The 16,293-nt window shown below is 40.5% G+C and overlaps 1 protein-coding gene across 11 annotated transcripts in view; it reads left to right on the forward strand.

The window, feature by feature from the left end:
* RPAP3 (RNA polymerase II associated protein 3) overlaps positions 1 to 16,293 on the forward strand; it is a 385,109-nt gene that overhangs the window by 50,739 nt on the left and 318,077 nt on the right. For all 11 annotated transcript variants that reach the window (XM_086919117.1, XM_086919121.1, XM_086919116.1 and 8 more), the window contains one exon: positions 10,695 to 10,838. In XM_086919117.1, coding sequence (XP_086775243.1) covers positions 10,695 to 10,838 — 144 coding nt within the window. The remainder of the gene's footprint in view (positions 1 to 10,694; positions 10,839 to 16,293) is intronic.

A 16,293-nucleotide genomic window follows, 5' to 3' on the forward strand; every position in this document is an offset into this window, starting at 1 on the left:
GTTCTCCATAGCTCAGTAGTTTGTTGCAAATCTTACAACGAATAGTCAGGTCTCCAAATTCAGGTTGTATATTTGCAACCATACCGCTCGGTGGTTGTGGTGCTGCACTTGATGTACTGGGAAGAGCAGATCCCTGGTCCTCCTGCAACCTTCTAGTTTCAGCTCTAGCGTAATTATTTGGATGTAGAGTCTTGACATGGCGCACCATGCTTGCAATGCCGAAAGAGTACTTCTTGGTCGGGTCCCCTCTTGAAAGAGTAACCTCACAAATTTTGCAGGTCACCTTGGGAGCATTGACCTTTTTTGGTTCTTGGGGAAGTGTAAAACATTTCCAGATTATTGCTTCCTTTCGCTTTCTCTGAGGCTCCTCAGGTGCAAAATGTTCCTCAGAGGAATATTCTGAAGAAGAGTCATCCCGTGTAGTCATGGTGGTTACTTCTTCCAAATGGCTAGAGATCTACAGATCAGATCCTTCTCCTGTGGAAGTCAAAGTAGTATGATTAAAATGGGAGGGGTCTTTCAACAGTTGGAATAGGAAGTGTTATGAACCAATCAAATCTCTTCTTTTAAAGTCACATGGCTTTGCGTACGCTCCCGGTGCTCTTACGGAGCTGTTAAGCTGCGCTTACGGTGCTCTTATGATGCGAGTACGTACGACGTACCGCCGCCATTTGTGTAATTGCTTGTAAAAGTAATCTACGCTTATTAAAAGTTAAAAAAAACGCTGTTTCATGATTATCCCAGGTAATGTCCTCCCTTAATATGTACATTAAAAACATAAATATATGTTTTTCAACGATGTCATTTGAGATGTCATCGGTGATGTCATGAGTGATGTCACTGACCATGTCATGAGTGATGTAATATGTGACGTCATAAGCAATGCATTGCAGGCGCTCAAGTTATAGTTAACTGAACTAGCTATAACGGGGGAATATCAATGGTTTTGTGTGAGTGAAATGTCCAGCTAACTATAACATGTGTGAAACCTATGGTTTTTTCACTGAATATGTATCCTTATTTTTACGGGCACTGATGAATGTTGTTGCTTACGCTGTTAGGACGACATCTATGTTTGCTACGATATATAGTATAGTTTTTTCATATTTCACTTGGAACTGAGTAATGTATTAGCACTACCCACTGTCCACTATAGGGCCTACCAGCTAAAACATATATGTATGTATGTATGTATGTATATAGATATATGTATGTATGTATATAGATATATATATATATATATATATATCTATATACATACACATACACAAAGGTTCGCCAGGCGCTAGCAGCGCCTCCAGTTACGGTTTCAACCGGAAAGAATGACGATGAGTAGAACCTAATTTGGTGCCAGAACAAAGGTGCCTTTATTTGTGCCACCGTGACGCGTTTCGACTGTCTCCACAGTCTTGATCACATGATGTGATTGCTATGTCACAAGTGAGGTATAAGCAGTGAACACAGAGGGTGGACCATTCATTCCCACCCTCCACATGTCATAGGTTAATTCCAAGGAAACAAAGAAAAGACTAAAGACAAAATAATAGTCCTTAGTCTGGATGATGAAACTCCTAGTTAGTTAAGACCATACATAATTCTCAATGATGATGAAATAAATATGTGCAATGAATCGCAATGGTCATACATATATACATATAAATAAATATGTAACGTCATAAAAACATACATAGATAAAATCACATAAAAGATCATATGTTTCCTTGTAAAAAAAAACATTGTTGATAAATCCCAAGTGGGGACCTGAATAAAGTGCTTGTGCAAAGATTTCATATCCACATGTAAACTTATTTTCAATATACATCACTAAGTGTGACAAGGAGCAGTTATTGCTGTATAGTGCAAATTATATAAAAAGTGCAAAGTGCTGAAATTAAATGAATTATCTAAAATTCGACAATTTCTATTAATCTAGTATGAAAGAGAGGAGCCCCTCCCTTGTGTGTTTGGTTCCATAACAATTGTTCTTAATTCAGCTAAAACCAAATGTGAGCTAGATGAAGTCCTACTTTGTTACTGATGTTAGCAGCCAAGGGATTAGTCTGAGGACGCCCTGTGATGTAGTGAATCCTGTTAGTGTTTATAGATTCACAGGCAAGTGTAAAGGTCCTCGCTGGCGTGAAGACCTCCAGGGCTTCGACTTTCTAATTCTAAGATATACCTAGTTTCTAGGACCCTCAAGAGAGCATCTCTATTACCACCTCTTTTGAGGGGCATGACACAATCAATGACGTAGTATAATAGATGTTTTGGGTCACTGTCATGAGTGCTCTAAAAGTGGCGTGCCACTGGGTAGGACTGATCTTTGGTACTGATTGCTCTTATGTGCTGCAGTATCCGCTTGTGAGCCGGAAGCTGGTTGCTCCCTACATACCGGAGTTCACAAGGACACTGCAGCACATAGACTGCACATTCAGTTTTGCAGGTAAGCTGTTTGGTAATCTGTACAGGCACTTCTCTGAATGGTGTATGATATTGGGTCTTGCTGCAGCCATATTTGCAAGCTTTGCAGCTTGAGCATTTCTTAAACCCTTTTCTCAGAGCCATAAAGGTCTCTGAGATTGGTTGCTCCAAATGGTTTTTGACCAATCTATCTGCCATGGAAGTGGATTTTCTAAAAGAGAATTCAGGTTTCCTACCCACTAGATCACCGATGACAGGATCACCTGTCACCAGGTTCCAGTTGCGGGAAAAGATTTTCAGAATCTCTTTGTGCTGGCGATTGTAAGTGACAATAATCCGTGAGGAATCCGGTACAGGTGCAATGTTTGTCACACTGGGTGTTATTTTAGGTGTAAGAGCCTGTATTCTGGTTATGTTGTTAGAGCGATTGATTGCTTTTTGAACAACTACCTCCGAATAACCCCTCGCAAGAAAGCGTTTTTTACTCGCTTCCTGGGCCTTAACACATTCAGCCTCTGTACTACAAATTCTTTTGATACGCAGCTTCTCCCCAAAGGGAATACTGCGTATCAAGTGATGGGGGTGCTGACTAGCCGCATGCAGGACGGTGTTACCCGCTGTCGGCTTACGATGTATTCTTGTCGCTAATCCCCCCGATTCCACATATACTTCTATATCTAGAAAGCATATTGATGATGTACTGATTGTAGATGTGAATTGAAGATTTAAATCATTGATGTTGAGTTGTTCCACAAATGTACGTGCTTCTTGAGAAGTGCCCTGCCAAATCAAAAAGAGGTCGTCAATGTATCTCAAATAAAGTGGGACATGGTTTTGCATAGTAGCAAGATGGCTAGGCTGGGTGAAAAACAGGCCCCAATGGCCACCCCACTTGATTATTGAACAGGAAATAATTCTATTCCAGACGGATCTTAATCATAGACATTAGCATGGTGTTATGGGCAGAGAAGTTAATTGCACGTTGATTTACATAGTGGCTTACTGCTCTGATACCATCATTGTGCCTTATCAGTATACATTCTGAATTCCATGATGTATTGTTCAATTTGCGTACAAAGTCCGATGAGTCCTGTACATAGGACCTTAAGCCCTTGACATTGTCCTGCAAAAAATAATCAATATAGGTGGAAATTTTCACTGTTGAACTGTTAATGGCGGAAATTATAGGACGCCCTGGTGGATTGTCTAAGCGTTTGTGGATTTTAGGAAGTAAATAAAATGAAGGTATAACTGGAAAATCCTTCTTTAAAAACCCAAATTCCTCTTTAGAGATCAAGTTACAGCTTTTCCACACCACCAATTTGGAGTTTTGATCTTTGATCTTGCCAAGCCAGTTTGATTGCCGCCAAATTGCTCCTTTTATAGCAGGATTGATCTTTTAGTTGGCATTCAGCCTCATTTATATACATTTCACGAGGCCACAACACTACGTTCCCGCCTTTATCGGCTTGGCGGACAACGATGTTCTTATTTGATTCCAACTTTTTTACCAAATTGTTGTAGCTTTGATTCATTTTGTTCACCGCTTGATGTTTTTATTTGTGATCATGTATAGTTTTTTTAGGTCTTTAGTAATGAGATCCTGGTACACATCGATGTTATCATGTGTCATAGTAGGCAAAAAGACTGACTTGGGTTTAAAAGGAGTATTGCAAGTTGCTTGGTCAATTCTAGATATTACTAATGGAACCGACGTCGATGGACATATCTCCTCTTGTAAGGCCCAAATCTCGTCGAATCCTGTGCGATCACTAGCATCTAGAAGATTTGGACTATTGGTGGCTCCCACGTTTTTCTTTTTGGCAGGCTGCAACTTGAAATACTTTATGAGTTTGAGCTTCCTAGTAAACTTAAAAGTGTCCATCCTACATCTGCATAATTAAAGTTACATGGAGGGCAGTATGATAGTCTAAGGCTGAGAATCTTGTTATCGTTGTCTGAAAGTTCTAATTGTGTGAGGTTTATTACTGAGCAGGGGCTGGCGTCTGTGTCTTTGCAGTTTGTTTGTTCCAACGGCCTCTTTTTTGTTGTTGTTGCTGTTTTTTCTCGTTGTTTGTTTTTCCAGGCGCTACACTTGCGCCTTTCACTGCGCCTCCTATTTGCCCTTTGGTTTTTGGACTGCCAGTTTGAATTCTTGGTCTTAAAGTGTCCCTTCCATCCTGGCACATACAGCTCATCTCCTGAGCCAGGGACAACTTTGTAAACCCCACCGCTCTGTCTTTGGTGTCCTCACTATCTGATTCACTGCCCACAGAGCTGGCATCTGATGAGGACGGGGTGACGGGAGTAATGCTAGGTGGTGTGATGCGCGTTTTCCTGGCACGCACCTCAACATTCTTGTATCATTTGGCGTAGGTAAAAATCTGTCCATTTAAATAATCCAAGCGGTCCCGCTCGAACTTAAATGCTTTTCGTTTTTTTATTACCTCCTCCTCTTTATTCAGTCTAAATACCATGTCCGCCCTCATTTTGTCAGTTGACTTGCTCGATCCCATACCGGTAATTTCCTCATCAAGTTCCTCTATTTGTGCCTAAAGCTTACGACGGTCCGATTCGGCATATTTAATGAGAATAGCCATTAATTTGGCAGAAGATTCTAACTTAGCTTCCGCCCATTCGATAAGCATATCGGGATCGGGCGTCTCATAACTTGGGGCCAGACTGATTCACAAACCTGTAAGCACATAGTAAGAGATTTATTTTCCCACCATTTTGATTGTTCTTTGAGTATCAGTTTTTCCAATTTCATAAAAAGATCCCTTATAGTAGGATTAGCATTCACATTGGTTGTTTGCTATGTTATATCTGTCCCCCCAGCCGGGGGTTTCACAAACACGAGGCCGGCTGCCTCCTCCCTGCTCCGCAACACATCCGCGGACATAGCTGGGCTGTAGCAAGATTAGTAAAGCACAGCTCCGATGATAGACTTAAAAAACGCTGTCTCCAAAAAGCAGTTTTGATATGTTGCATTGATAGTCTAAGCACACTCCCCACCGGACAGTCTGACGTCTCCTACCTCCACTGGGCTATCGCAGCGTCGTCCTGCTCAGCTGAGTCGGATTGCGCCGATTCCCTCTGTGCGGTAGTATTGTGCAGTGTCCAGGGGCTCCGGGCGGCTAACTTCTCGCTGAAGTCTTGTAAAGATTAGTTCCAGGACACGGAACTCACCGCTTCCTGCCGCCGAGCCTCATTAGGGGAAGGGGTTCCACTCGCACCACCGAAAGTCTCCAAGGTGCGTAAAATGAACAAAGCTTCGCCAGGCGCTAGCAGCGCCTTCAGTTACCGTTTCAACCGGAAAGAATGACGATGAGTAGAACCCAATTTGGTGCCAGAACAAAGGTGCCTTTATTTGTGCATAATTCTGCTCAGCATGCCGCCATAACGCGTTTAGACTGTCTCCACAGTCTTGATCACATGATGTGATTGTTATGTCACAAGTGAGGTATAAGTAGTGAACACAGAGGGTGGACCATTCATCTCTGCCCTCCACATGTCATAGGTTAATTCCAAGGAAACAAAGAAAAGACTAAAGACAAAATATTAGTCCTTAGTCTGGATGATGAAACTCCTAGTTAGTAAAGACCATACATAATTCTCAATCATGATTAAATAAATATGTGCAATGAATCCCAATGGTCATACATATATACATATAAATAAATATAGATATGTAACATCATAAAACCATACATAGATAAAATCACATAAAAGATCATATGTTCCCTTGTAAAAAAAAAACCATAGTTGATCCCAAGTGGGGATATATATATATATATATATATATATATATATATATATATATATATATATATATATATATATATATATATATATATATATATATATATATATATTAATTACCTACTGGCGGTCGCCAGTAGGTATATATAGTTAGGATTTTTTCTCTATGGGATTTTTGAAAATTCTATGTCTAATAACTTTGGCGTTTGTGGACGGAATTGGCTGAAATTTTCAGGAAAATGGAACATTTTGTTGCTGAGCAGCCCTTGACAATTTGGGGGGGTTTCATCAAGGGGGGGCCAAGAAAAAAGGGGGGTCCCAAAACGCGTTTTTCCCATGTTAATTTCCATAGGGCGGTTGGCCTCACTTTTAGCTCGAACGGCTGAATGGATTTGCACGAAACTTGGCAAAATTGTAGGGACTGTTAGCCCGATGTGCCTTTGCTAGGTCTCAATATATGTGCTCCAGTGGATTTTGAGTAATTTAGGTTCAAAAAAAGATATATATCTGGGCGGAGCCTAACCACACATCTGATCTGATTGGCTGTCAGCACTTCATCCAAGAAGTGTTGGCAGCCATCTTGGGACCAATATACATGATAGCACCTCATTAAAAAGCATTGTAGTTAATAGAGGGTTTTAGGACTTTAGTTACATTATAAATCATTTGTTGATGGTACCATACTCGTTTTAGGAATTGTGGTGGGTTCTAAGGTGATTTTACCATGTGAAAAAACCTTCTGCTGTGATATCATGAATATTGTTTGAAAGAAAACTAATATCTCATGATTTTCCCACAGTGGTTTGGAAGGGGATCTATAAGCGAAACTGAAAGCATATTTTCTGTAAATTCACATTATCTTTCTCAGTCATGTGAAAATGAAGTCTGACATTCTCAGTAAAACATGTATATCCAACAAGGACAGAGACTGTCAGTTGATTCCTTTGTGTTCTACTGCAGCCTCCTAGAGTGTTCTAAAGAGCAACTAGAGCGCTAACAGTCCTACTTATTACAAAGGTATAGCACACCTGAAGCCATCTTGATTGGAATAAAGTGGTAACTCTTAAAACATTTAATTTAAAAAGAAACAACATGAGGGGGTATATTTTGCCATAGAAAGTATGATTAGTGCTGCAGAAAGAAAAATTAGGGCACATTTTGAGTGACTTTTCAAATCCTTTTCTATTTCATTAAAAAATTCTGACATGCAGTCTCCCAAAATGGCCACCAGAGACGAAAGAGCCCAAATGTAGCCCAAATATCACCCAGATGTAGCCCAAGTATAGCCCAATGACAGAATGTCCCAGAGTGTTCTAAAGAACAACTAGAGAGCTAACAGTCCTACTTATTACAAAGGTATGGCACACCTGAAGCCATCTTCATTGGAATAAAGTGGTAACTCTTAAAACATTTAATTTAAAAAGGAACAAAATGAGGGGGTATATTTTGCCATATGAATTATGATTAGTGCTGCAGAAAGAAAAATTAGGGCACATTTTGAGTGACTTCTCAAACCCTCTTCAATTTCATTAAAAAATGCTGACATACAGTCTCCCAAGATGGCCACCAGAGACAAAAGAGCCTAAATGTAGCCCAAATATCACCCAGATGTACCCCAAGTATAGCCCAATGACAGAATGTCCCAGAGAGTTCTAAAGAACAACTAGAGCGCTAACAGTCTTACTTATGACAAAAGTATGGCACACCAGAAGCCATCTTGATTGGAATGAAGTGGTAAGTCTGAAAACACTCAATTTAAAAAGGAACAACATGAGGGGGTTAATTTTGCCATAGAAAGTATGATTAGTGCTTCAGAAAGAAAAATTAGGGATCATTTTGAGTGACTTCTCAAATCCTCTTCTATTTCATTAAAAAAATTGTGACATGCAGACTGAAACATGCACTTTGAATACCAGCAACAGACGTCCCTGGTGAGCAGTAGCTTTACTACAGTGATCTAATGTGCAACTAGAGTGCTAACATTCAGAATTTATGGCAAATGTGTGACACATCTGAATGCCTTCTTGATGGAACCAAAGTAAACAAGCATTGAAAATGCAATAGATCTCGCCCTCGTTTAAGTTAAAGCCATTCTGTTTGTAATGAGGTGGCTTTTTAGCTTTGCTTTTATTAGTGTTTTTTCAACTTTCATGTAAATAACATGCATCTGTATGCATATAAGTATATGTATGCATGCATTTATGTTTGTATTTATATAGATATACAGATGATACATGTTTATATATGTATGTATATATATATATATATATATTCACTGAAAAAACCATAGGCTATAGACCATATATAGTTAGGAATTAGCATTTACAAAACCTTGAAAATTCACTGAAAAAACCATAGGTTATAGACCATATATAGTTAGGAATTAGCATTTACAAAACCTTGAAAATTCACTGAAAAAACCATAGGTTATAGACCATATATAGTTAGGAATTCGCATTTACAAAACCTTATTTTACTCACACAAAACCATTGAAATTCCATATATAGCTAGTTGCACTAACTATATATCGCGCACCCGCAATCCACTGCTGATGATGTCACATATTACATCATTCATGACATGGTCAGTGACATCACTGATGACATCACTGATGACATCACTGATGACATCTCAAATGACATCACTGATGACATCACTGATGACAACATCCAGTGACTGTATGTTTCTGTAAAGTTAAAATATGTCTTACATATTGAAGAATGAGTGGATGTATAAGTGTCTGGATGAAGGATTTAGTAGGTGCATGACTGACTGTATGAGTGATTGATTAAATGTGTCTCACTGAGTGCATGGGTTAGTGACTAAACTGTCTTAATTTGTGCATCATTATGTCTGTTGTTCTGTAAACTGTTGCATGTGTTGATAAGTAGCTATATGAGTAACTATATGGGTTATTGATTGGTTGCCCAAGTATTTGTATGGGAGACTGAGTGTGTGTGTGGGTGGCTGGGAGGTGTATGACTCTGTGCATAGATGTGTGAGCAGTTGATTCACTAGATGTATGGTTTCAAAAGTGCATGTGGAAACAGCTGTATGGGCGGTTGACTGTGTGCATGAGTGTATTGGTGAGTGAATGGATATCTCAGTGCTACATGTCAAAGTAAGTACATATGTAAAACACAGTACATGTGAGAGTTGACATATATAAATAACTGTGCATAAGAGCCAGTTAATGTGTGAGTGGCTGTATGGATCATTGTGAACTTGTATCAGGGATTGTATAAGAGAGTAAATATGTGTTAGTATATGTTTGAATAAGTAAAGTTTGTATAACTGTATAGTTGAGGAAATGGAGGTGTGATTGATTCTTTGCATGACTGACTAGGTGTGTGAGTAACTCCATGGATGAGTGACAGTCTGTGAGTGTCTGTTTACACTGATTGTATCTAAGGTTATATTAGAGTCTGAAGAGGTTCATCGTATTATCACATGAATGATATCAGTGATGTGATCAGTAATGTCAAATGAGATGTCATCAGTGATGTCATTTGAGATGTCATCAGTGATGTCATTTGAGATGTCATCAGTGATGTCATCAGTGATGTCACTGACCATGTCATGAATGATGTAATATGTGACATCAACAGCAGTGGATTGCGGGTGCGCGATATATAGTTAGTGCAACTAGCTATATATGGAATTTCAATGGTTTTGTGTGAGTAAAATTCATGTCACATCCTTTCTATTATAGATATTTTGATGGGGTGTTTTAAGAATCTGACTTTCTAAGTAATGGACTCAAAGAACGTCTTTTCCAGTGCACATGGGTGCTGTTTTTTCTATAATATTGTGCACTGGGGTTTTCCCTCTCTTTTTCATTTTTTAAATCCTTTGTGCGGTGTCATTCCTCAGGTTATCTTGTATTACCATATTGCAGGTATTGACTGCATGTTAATGACATATGAAGCATTAAAATATTGCTGTTTTCTATGTTCTAGATCCGGACAGTAACCATACAACGATCATCAAGAACTTATGTATTATTGTAAATATGTTGTGACATTTATCCCCTGATGAAGGGTTCCGTTTAGAACCCGAAATGCATTGGGTATTATTTTGAGTTTTGCAATTTAAATTGTTTTTGATACAATTGAGCTGAGTGAAATTAGAACTCACAAATTGAATGTATAATTTGGATGAACTGAATAGGCATGAAATGTGCACTGATATTGAAACTGCATGAGAATATATCGTTTAAACCCATTTAGCATGAGAATAAATCAGTGAAATAAATGGATAACTTTCATGATTAGTTTTGTTGAACAGAGGCCCTTTGCCCATTCTTGTGCGACAAGTAGTGTAGGGTTTTCCTTACGCTTCCTAGTGATTTAAGTTAAATTAAACATGTTTTTTTTTCTAGAATCCAACAGAATTGTTTTATACATAACTTTTGCTGCTTATTCTCCATTGAACGCATTGCTTTTTTTATTAAGTAAATTCAAAAAAATAAACACTTCATTGATGTGGGATTTATGTTTTTCCCATCCAGAGCTTACCTCCAATTAGAAACAGAAATTATAAGAAAAAAGTAAAAAGCAAATCCAAATCACCAGCAAATGCTCAGAATCACGAGAACGTGAAAGCCCCCAAGATCAAATCATATGACTATGAAGCTTGGGACAAATTTAATGTGGTAAGCTGAGATCTACCTCAATTTTTAGTTACTTGTAAAAATGCCTACATTTAATTTTTTAATAGACCGCAGCCACTACTGTTTCAGTTCACTCTGCATATTCCTTGTTCAGTCTTAATTTTCTGCTGATTTCGAACCAACCCAGACTACCTCAGTAACATTTATTGTTATGATGCAGATCTGATGTTCTGATTATCTCATGCGGATATCATAGCAACCAGTGATGTGCATATTCATGTCATTTTAAACTTGACTTTCTCAGCATTTTTAGGAAGGTGATGTAGTTTTTTCATACTACTTGAATCTCAGTAACCTTCCGCAAGATTCTGTGATTCTTAGTCTAGAATCACTAGTGTGGAGTTGTATTTGCGAGTGAAGGAAAGATTAGATTGTTCAGTTTATTGTTACTGATGGAGTGTTGCATATCTCAATATGAATGCCATGGGATATTGCTCTTTCTTTCCTTTCAAAAGGTTGAATGGTTATTCATTGCTTGTCCAGAAGTATTAGTCTTGGACTGGTAACTATTATTCAACCATATATGACTTTGGTGCTGTGTTGTGCTCCTGTTGGTTAGATGTAATCTGAATAAAATCTTTATTTGACTTTAATATGGAAAGATGTATTCACAAGGGAGATATGCAATAAACTATGTCTGGTTGTTTGCATGATAGTTTTGAGCTCTCTCTAGCATGTTCTTCAATAGTGAAGTGTCCTGGCATAAACAAAGGACCATCTAACTTCTCTTGCACTCAGAGAACTTCTTTAGCAGGCCCCGCCCTTGCTCTTGGGTTCGTTTTGCCAGTTTCGTCATAACCACTCCACCCTTGGTTGGTGCAAAATACTTGGTTCATGCCTGGGGGCTGTTTTCCACCATTGGTAAAAGGTTCTTATATTTCATCCCCATGAAGAAGAGTAACCTTTTGAATGGTTTTCTCAGTGATGCAATCAGGCATCACATAAAAACCAATGGATCTTATAAGTTCAAAATCCCTTGAACTTTCGTGCACTGTGCATATTAAACAGGCATACTGGGTAGTAGAAGGTTTCGAACTGCATGAACCCTATTTCCATTTAAAACAATGAAGAGTCTACTAGATTGTCAAAATCTCTTTCTGTCTGTCTACCACTTTCCATCGCTCTCTGTCCCCATCGGCCTGCCCCTTTCTCTATCAGTGTACTAACAGCACTCAGCAGAAACACAACCACATATGTGCACCCATGTATACATAAACCGCAAATACCCATGTACAAAGATAAGGCACACCTACTTGCATGCAGCACTCAAGCAGTGTAACCTGGATGCAGACATACACACATGCATCCAAAAGCATGGTTGTATTGTTAGCACACATGGATGCTGGACCACTTTTTTGCACTAATGCATAGATAGCACACTGAGATGAATGGAGGCATGGATGGATACACAGGTGTATCAATAACAGGTAGTTTTATTAATGTTCAGACAGTTGCTGTCAGGATTGCATGAGGTTGATGTGTGCATAAATGTTTAGATGCAGGTATGTGTGTGGATCCAAGTATGAACGGATCCATGGATGTGTATGAACAGGACTGGCAACTGTTTTGTGTGTGTTCTTTTATCTGAGTCAATAGGTGAATGCATACAAGTGGATAACTGTGTAGGTTTATTCATATACAGGGTGGACTTGTGTGTGAGTGGTTTCCCCTGGTCTAGTACCTCTGACTCCAATATTTTTAATTCTACATTTGCTTCTGTCACAGTGACTGGGTCTCACTATTTCACCCCTTCAATTATAACAAACAATGCATACATTTCCCTAGCTCTGAGATCATCTTGTTAAAATATTCACTTTGAAAAGTGTTCTGGAAACGTGTTGCTGTATTGTATGAGTATAGCTCTTGTAAATAACAGTTGTTACCAATACTCTAAGCATTGTAAGATTCAAGTCACCTCAAATTCGTAGGTCCGAAAGCTGCTATAGGAACTGGAGTTTTGTGCCCCCTAGTCCCCCTCCCCACACCACGGGAGCTGCGAAGACTGTTGTTATGCCACTGGTCATGTAACGGGGGAACACAGATCCTGGATGTGCGCCAAGACATAGGCCTGTCTGTAGGGTTCCCTAAAGTGATACTGTCGTAGTGGTGAAAAGCTACTGCCTTTACCGGGAGGGAGTTAAGTAGCATGAGCGCTGTGGTGGCATCATGTGTAGTAATCAGTAGAAGTGAACAGTCCTTTTTAGGTCTCCTGCGAAAGACTGCGCACATGCGTAGTCTCGCTGGCGAGACTTAATGGGGTAGAGAGAACATCACTAGCGAGGTTAAGCCCCGCCCCTCTTCTCCATTGGCTGGCCTCCTAAACGGTGGCCAGCCATTGGAGAAGAGGTCCTAGTGACGCTCTTCGTTCTATCTAAGCCCCGTCCTTTTCAGACTGGGGAGGGGCGTGTTTTTTACTTTCTTTCTTACATTCTTTACATTCTTTGATGTTTTTAGGTCTCCGCCTACATGCGAGTAGAGCTGGCAAAGACCTAAAAACATCAAAGGATGTAAACAACAGTCAAAAACACGTCCCCTCAGTCTGAAAAGGACGGGGCTGTTTTGCCAGGGCTGTTTTTTTTTGTTCCCGGTCTGACCTTGGGTACATGCGCATGCCGTTAATCCACGGGTTTGTTGTATTTCCAGCTTCATCGAATGCTAAATGCCCTGTGGACGAGCACCTGATGGCGCCCCGTCCCCGGGTACAAACGTGGCAGTGCGTTTCGTGAAAGGAAGCCCTGTTTGCTGCAGCCACGCCAGCCTTTCCCCAGTACTCGGGAGTTGTTGAGTATGAACAGGCCGCAGTGTCTGCGTGCCACTCGGCCAGCAGAGTTGGATGTTTTAGCAGTGATAAAATTAGTGCCCGGGGGAGGCCTGTTTCCATAAGACCTTGCTCTGTTCTCCGGGTTATGAGAGGGCGAACCAGCCAATGAGCGCAATTTACAGCTCGTGAATCTATTCTCTGATAACTCGGGGAAATTCCCCGGCAGTCTGTCTGCCCCGACAGACGTACCAGGCGGGCTGAAAAAATGACTGGCCTGAGGCACTTTACTGAAGATTCGCTCTGCAAAACCGGCTTCAGGCCCGCCATGGATGCACCCACAGTGCCTCTTCAGCTACACCTTGTGCCAGCCCTTATCTAACGGATGCCACAACCTCCCCTTCAGGCATCAGGTGACCCCGTGAAACAAACATCAAAGAGAGTTGTTTTAGCGTCAGGCTTGTGCAGCACGGATCACTCTGCTCCAGTGTCTACGATCCTGCTTCTGAGCCCTTCTGTCCTCTGTTAATGCTAAGACGATCTCTCTGGTGTATCACTCGGTCTCCTGTTCCGGATAAGGTATCCGCCACCATTTGTTCGCATAGACCTGCCTCCCCCCGCCCGTGTACCCCTGCTAACACTCCTGTCTGCGCTAACGTGCACCCAACCTCTCATCTCTGACCTGACCCGCGCGCACTATCTCTGCAATGTATCCCCGCCTGCGTTCTGATACTGCTAACAAGCTCGCTCGTGCCCAGATGCTCTCTAACCCATCCAACATGTTCCTGAGGTAATTTGCTCACCTGGCCTCTTTCCTTTTAATATTCCCGCTCGCGTCTCCACAGATTCAATCAACGTGTCCTGCTTCGCCAATGTGTCCAAGCGCTGACATTATTCTGAGCATCAGGGCCTCTGTTCCTGATAATGCGCCATCATCTACGCTATTGTCTTGTCAATGTTGCTTTACATACCTTTGCGGCAGCTCTGTTTGTAGCAAGCAGCTGTAAACATGCCCTGAATCGGTGCGAGTTTAAAACGCTTGAGTTTGCTCGGTGGGTGATATGTTGTGTTTCCTTGCGGTGTAAAGTTTGTGGTAATGTGTTTTGGGTGATTTCTGAACCAATAACCATTACGGTTCTCAGCCAGGACCAGTTTCTCCAAAGCTGCTGGGCGTGTTTTGAGCGGTGGTTGCCAGCGCTGTTGTTATGAGGCATTTCTTGTCTTCGAAATGGCATGTGACGATGTAACTGCACGTCAGTGACTGCGAGTAACCCCAGAGCATTCCTTGCTATATAGTACAGCGAGTTCAGTTGATATGTCTAGTCTACGGTGCTTCCTCGTTTAGTCACACTCCGGCTTCTCATTGGCCTGCAGCTCCTGTCTCCACGCGGAAGTATCAGCGTTTTTATTTTACAACGGCCTCTCTGAAGTTGGTTCCTTTTTGAAGGCAAGTGAAACTAGCTCCAGAAAACACACGAAGAGCAGGCCTCCATTTTAGATTCAGACAGAGCTAATAGTGCTTTCGGTGTGCATTATTTTTTCTTTCATTATTATAAACTACTCCAAAGCTACAAACTAGTTGTGTTGTCATGGAGTATTTTTATTTTAGCCCTCTCGGAATGCAGTGTTCTAAAACTTGCAAATGAAAAGGGAATTGATATGAAAAAAATATATAGTTACCAGTCTTTTTCAAAGGGGCAATTCAATTCAATTGGTCTTTATTTCGACATCATGTCATGAAAGACAAACATATTAAATACAACAGAAGTTTTAAAAGAGATTAAGGGAACAAATAAACATTTTCATGCCCGAGATGTACATCGGGGAAAGTGGGGGCATTTCACATTAGATCTTCCATCCAGTTCTGTCCACTTGCTATTCCTTGTGTTAATTAAAAAATCTATTTAAGATCATAAATATATTAAAAATCAATTAGAAAGACATTTAAAAATAAGAATCCGTATTTACAACAATTTTATAAAAAGAAGAACATTTTATACAGAGCAGCATTTCATAAAGTACAGAGGTTTACTCAGACAGTAGTGAGGGCTACAGAGTTCAGATTTTTCCTGCGTATTGCCCACATCCAGCTAAGAAACTTAGATACATCAATTATTAGACTTTCAGAGCTGTCTGTTTTAAAAATCCTGAGGGCCTCTGTGCCTTTTAGTATACTTTTCTGGAGGCAGATCAGCTTGATCCACCTTAATTGGGGGATTTTGTACATCAGAAAGATAAAGAATATGTGAGCAAGGCTCTCTGGTTGTGTAATGCAAAAAGGGCACATGACACCCCCACCGTTGGACCATTTGCCTGTAAAAGTGTTAATTGGCAAAGTGCCCACCCTGTATTGATGGAACCGTTTCCTGTCCTCCGGGTTAGTAATAATATCCCAGTAGGGTTCATAAGTTGGCAGGTGTTTGAGATCAAGAAACTCACATTGTAGTGAGGACACAGTGCATCTCTGGAAGTTTAGTGAAGAGACCATTGACCAATACAGTTCCTTGAGGATCTTACGTGGGGGGAAGGTGTTTAGCGCTGGATTTTCCCAAAGATCAACAAGGCCCATTGCGGTATAGATGGCCTTCGTATCTCGAAACCATTTTATGCTATTGCCTGTGTCCATATCCCTTACCTCAAGGATTGCCTGAGCATAGTGGCTTAGTTCTGGGGTAACCC

The sequence above is a fragment of the Lissotriton vulgaris genome, chromosome 1_1, assembly GCF_964263255.1.
Source record: "Lissotriton vulgaris chromosome 1_1, aLisVul1.2, whole genome shotgun sequence".
Lineage (NCBI taxonomy): Eukaryota > Metazoa > Chordata > Amphibia > Caudata > Salamandridae > Lissotriton > Lissotriton vulgaris.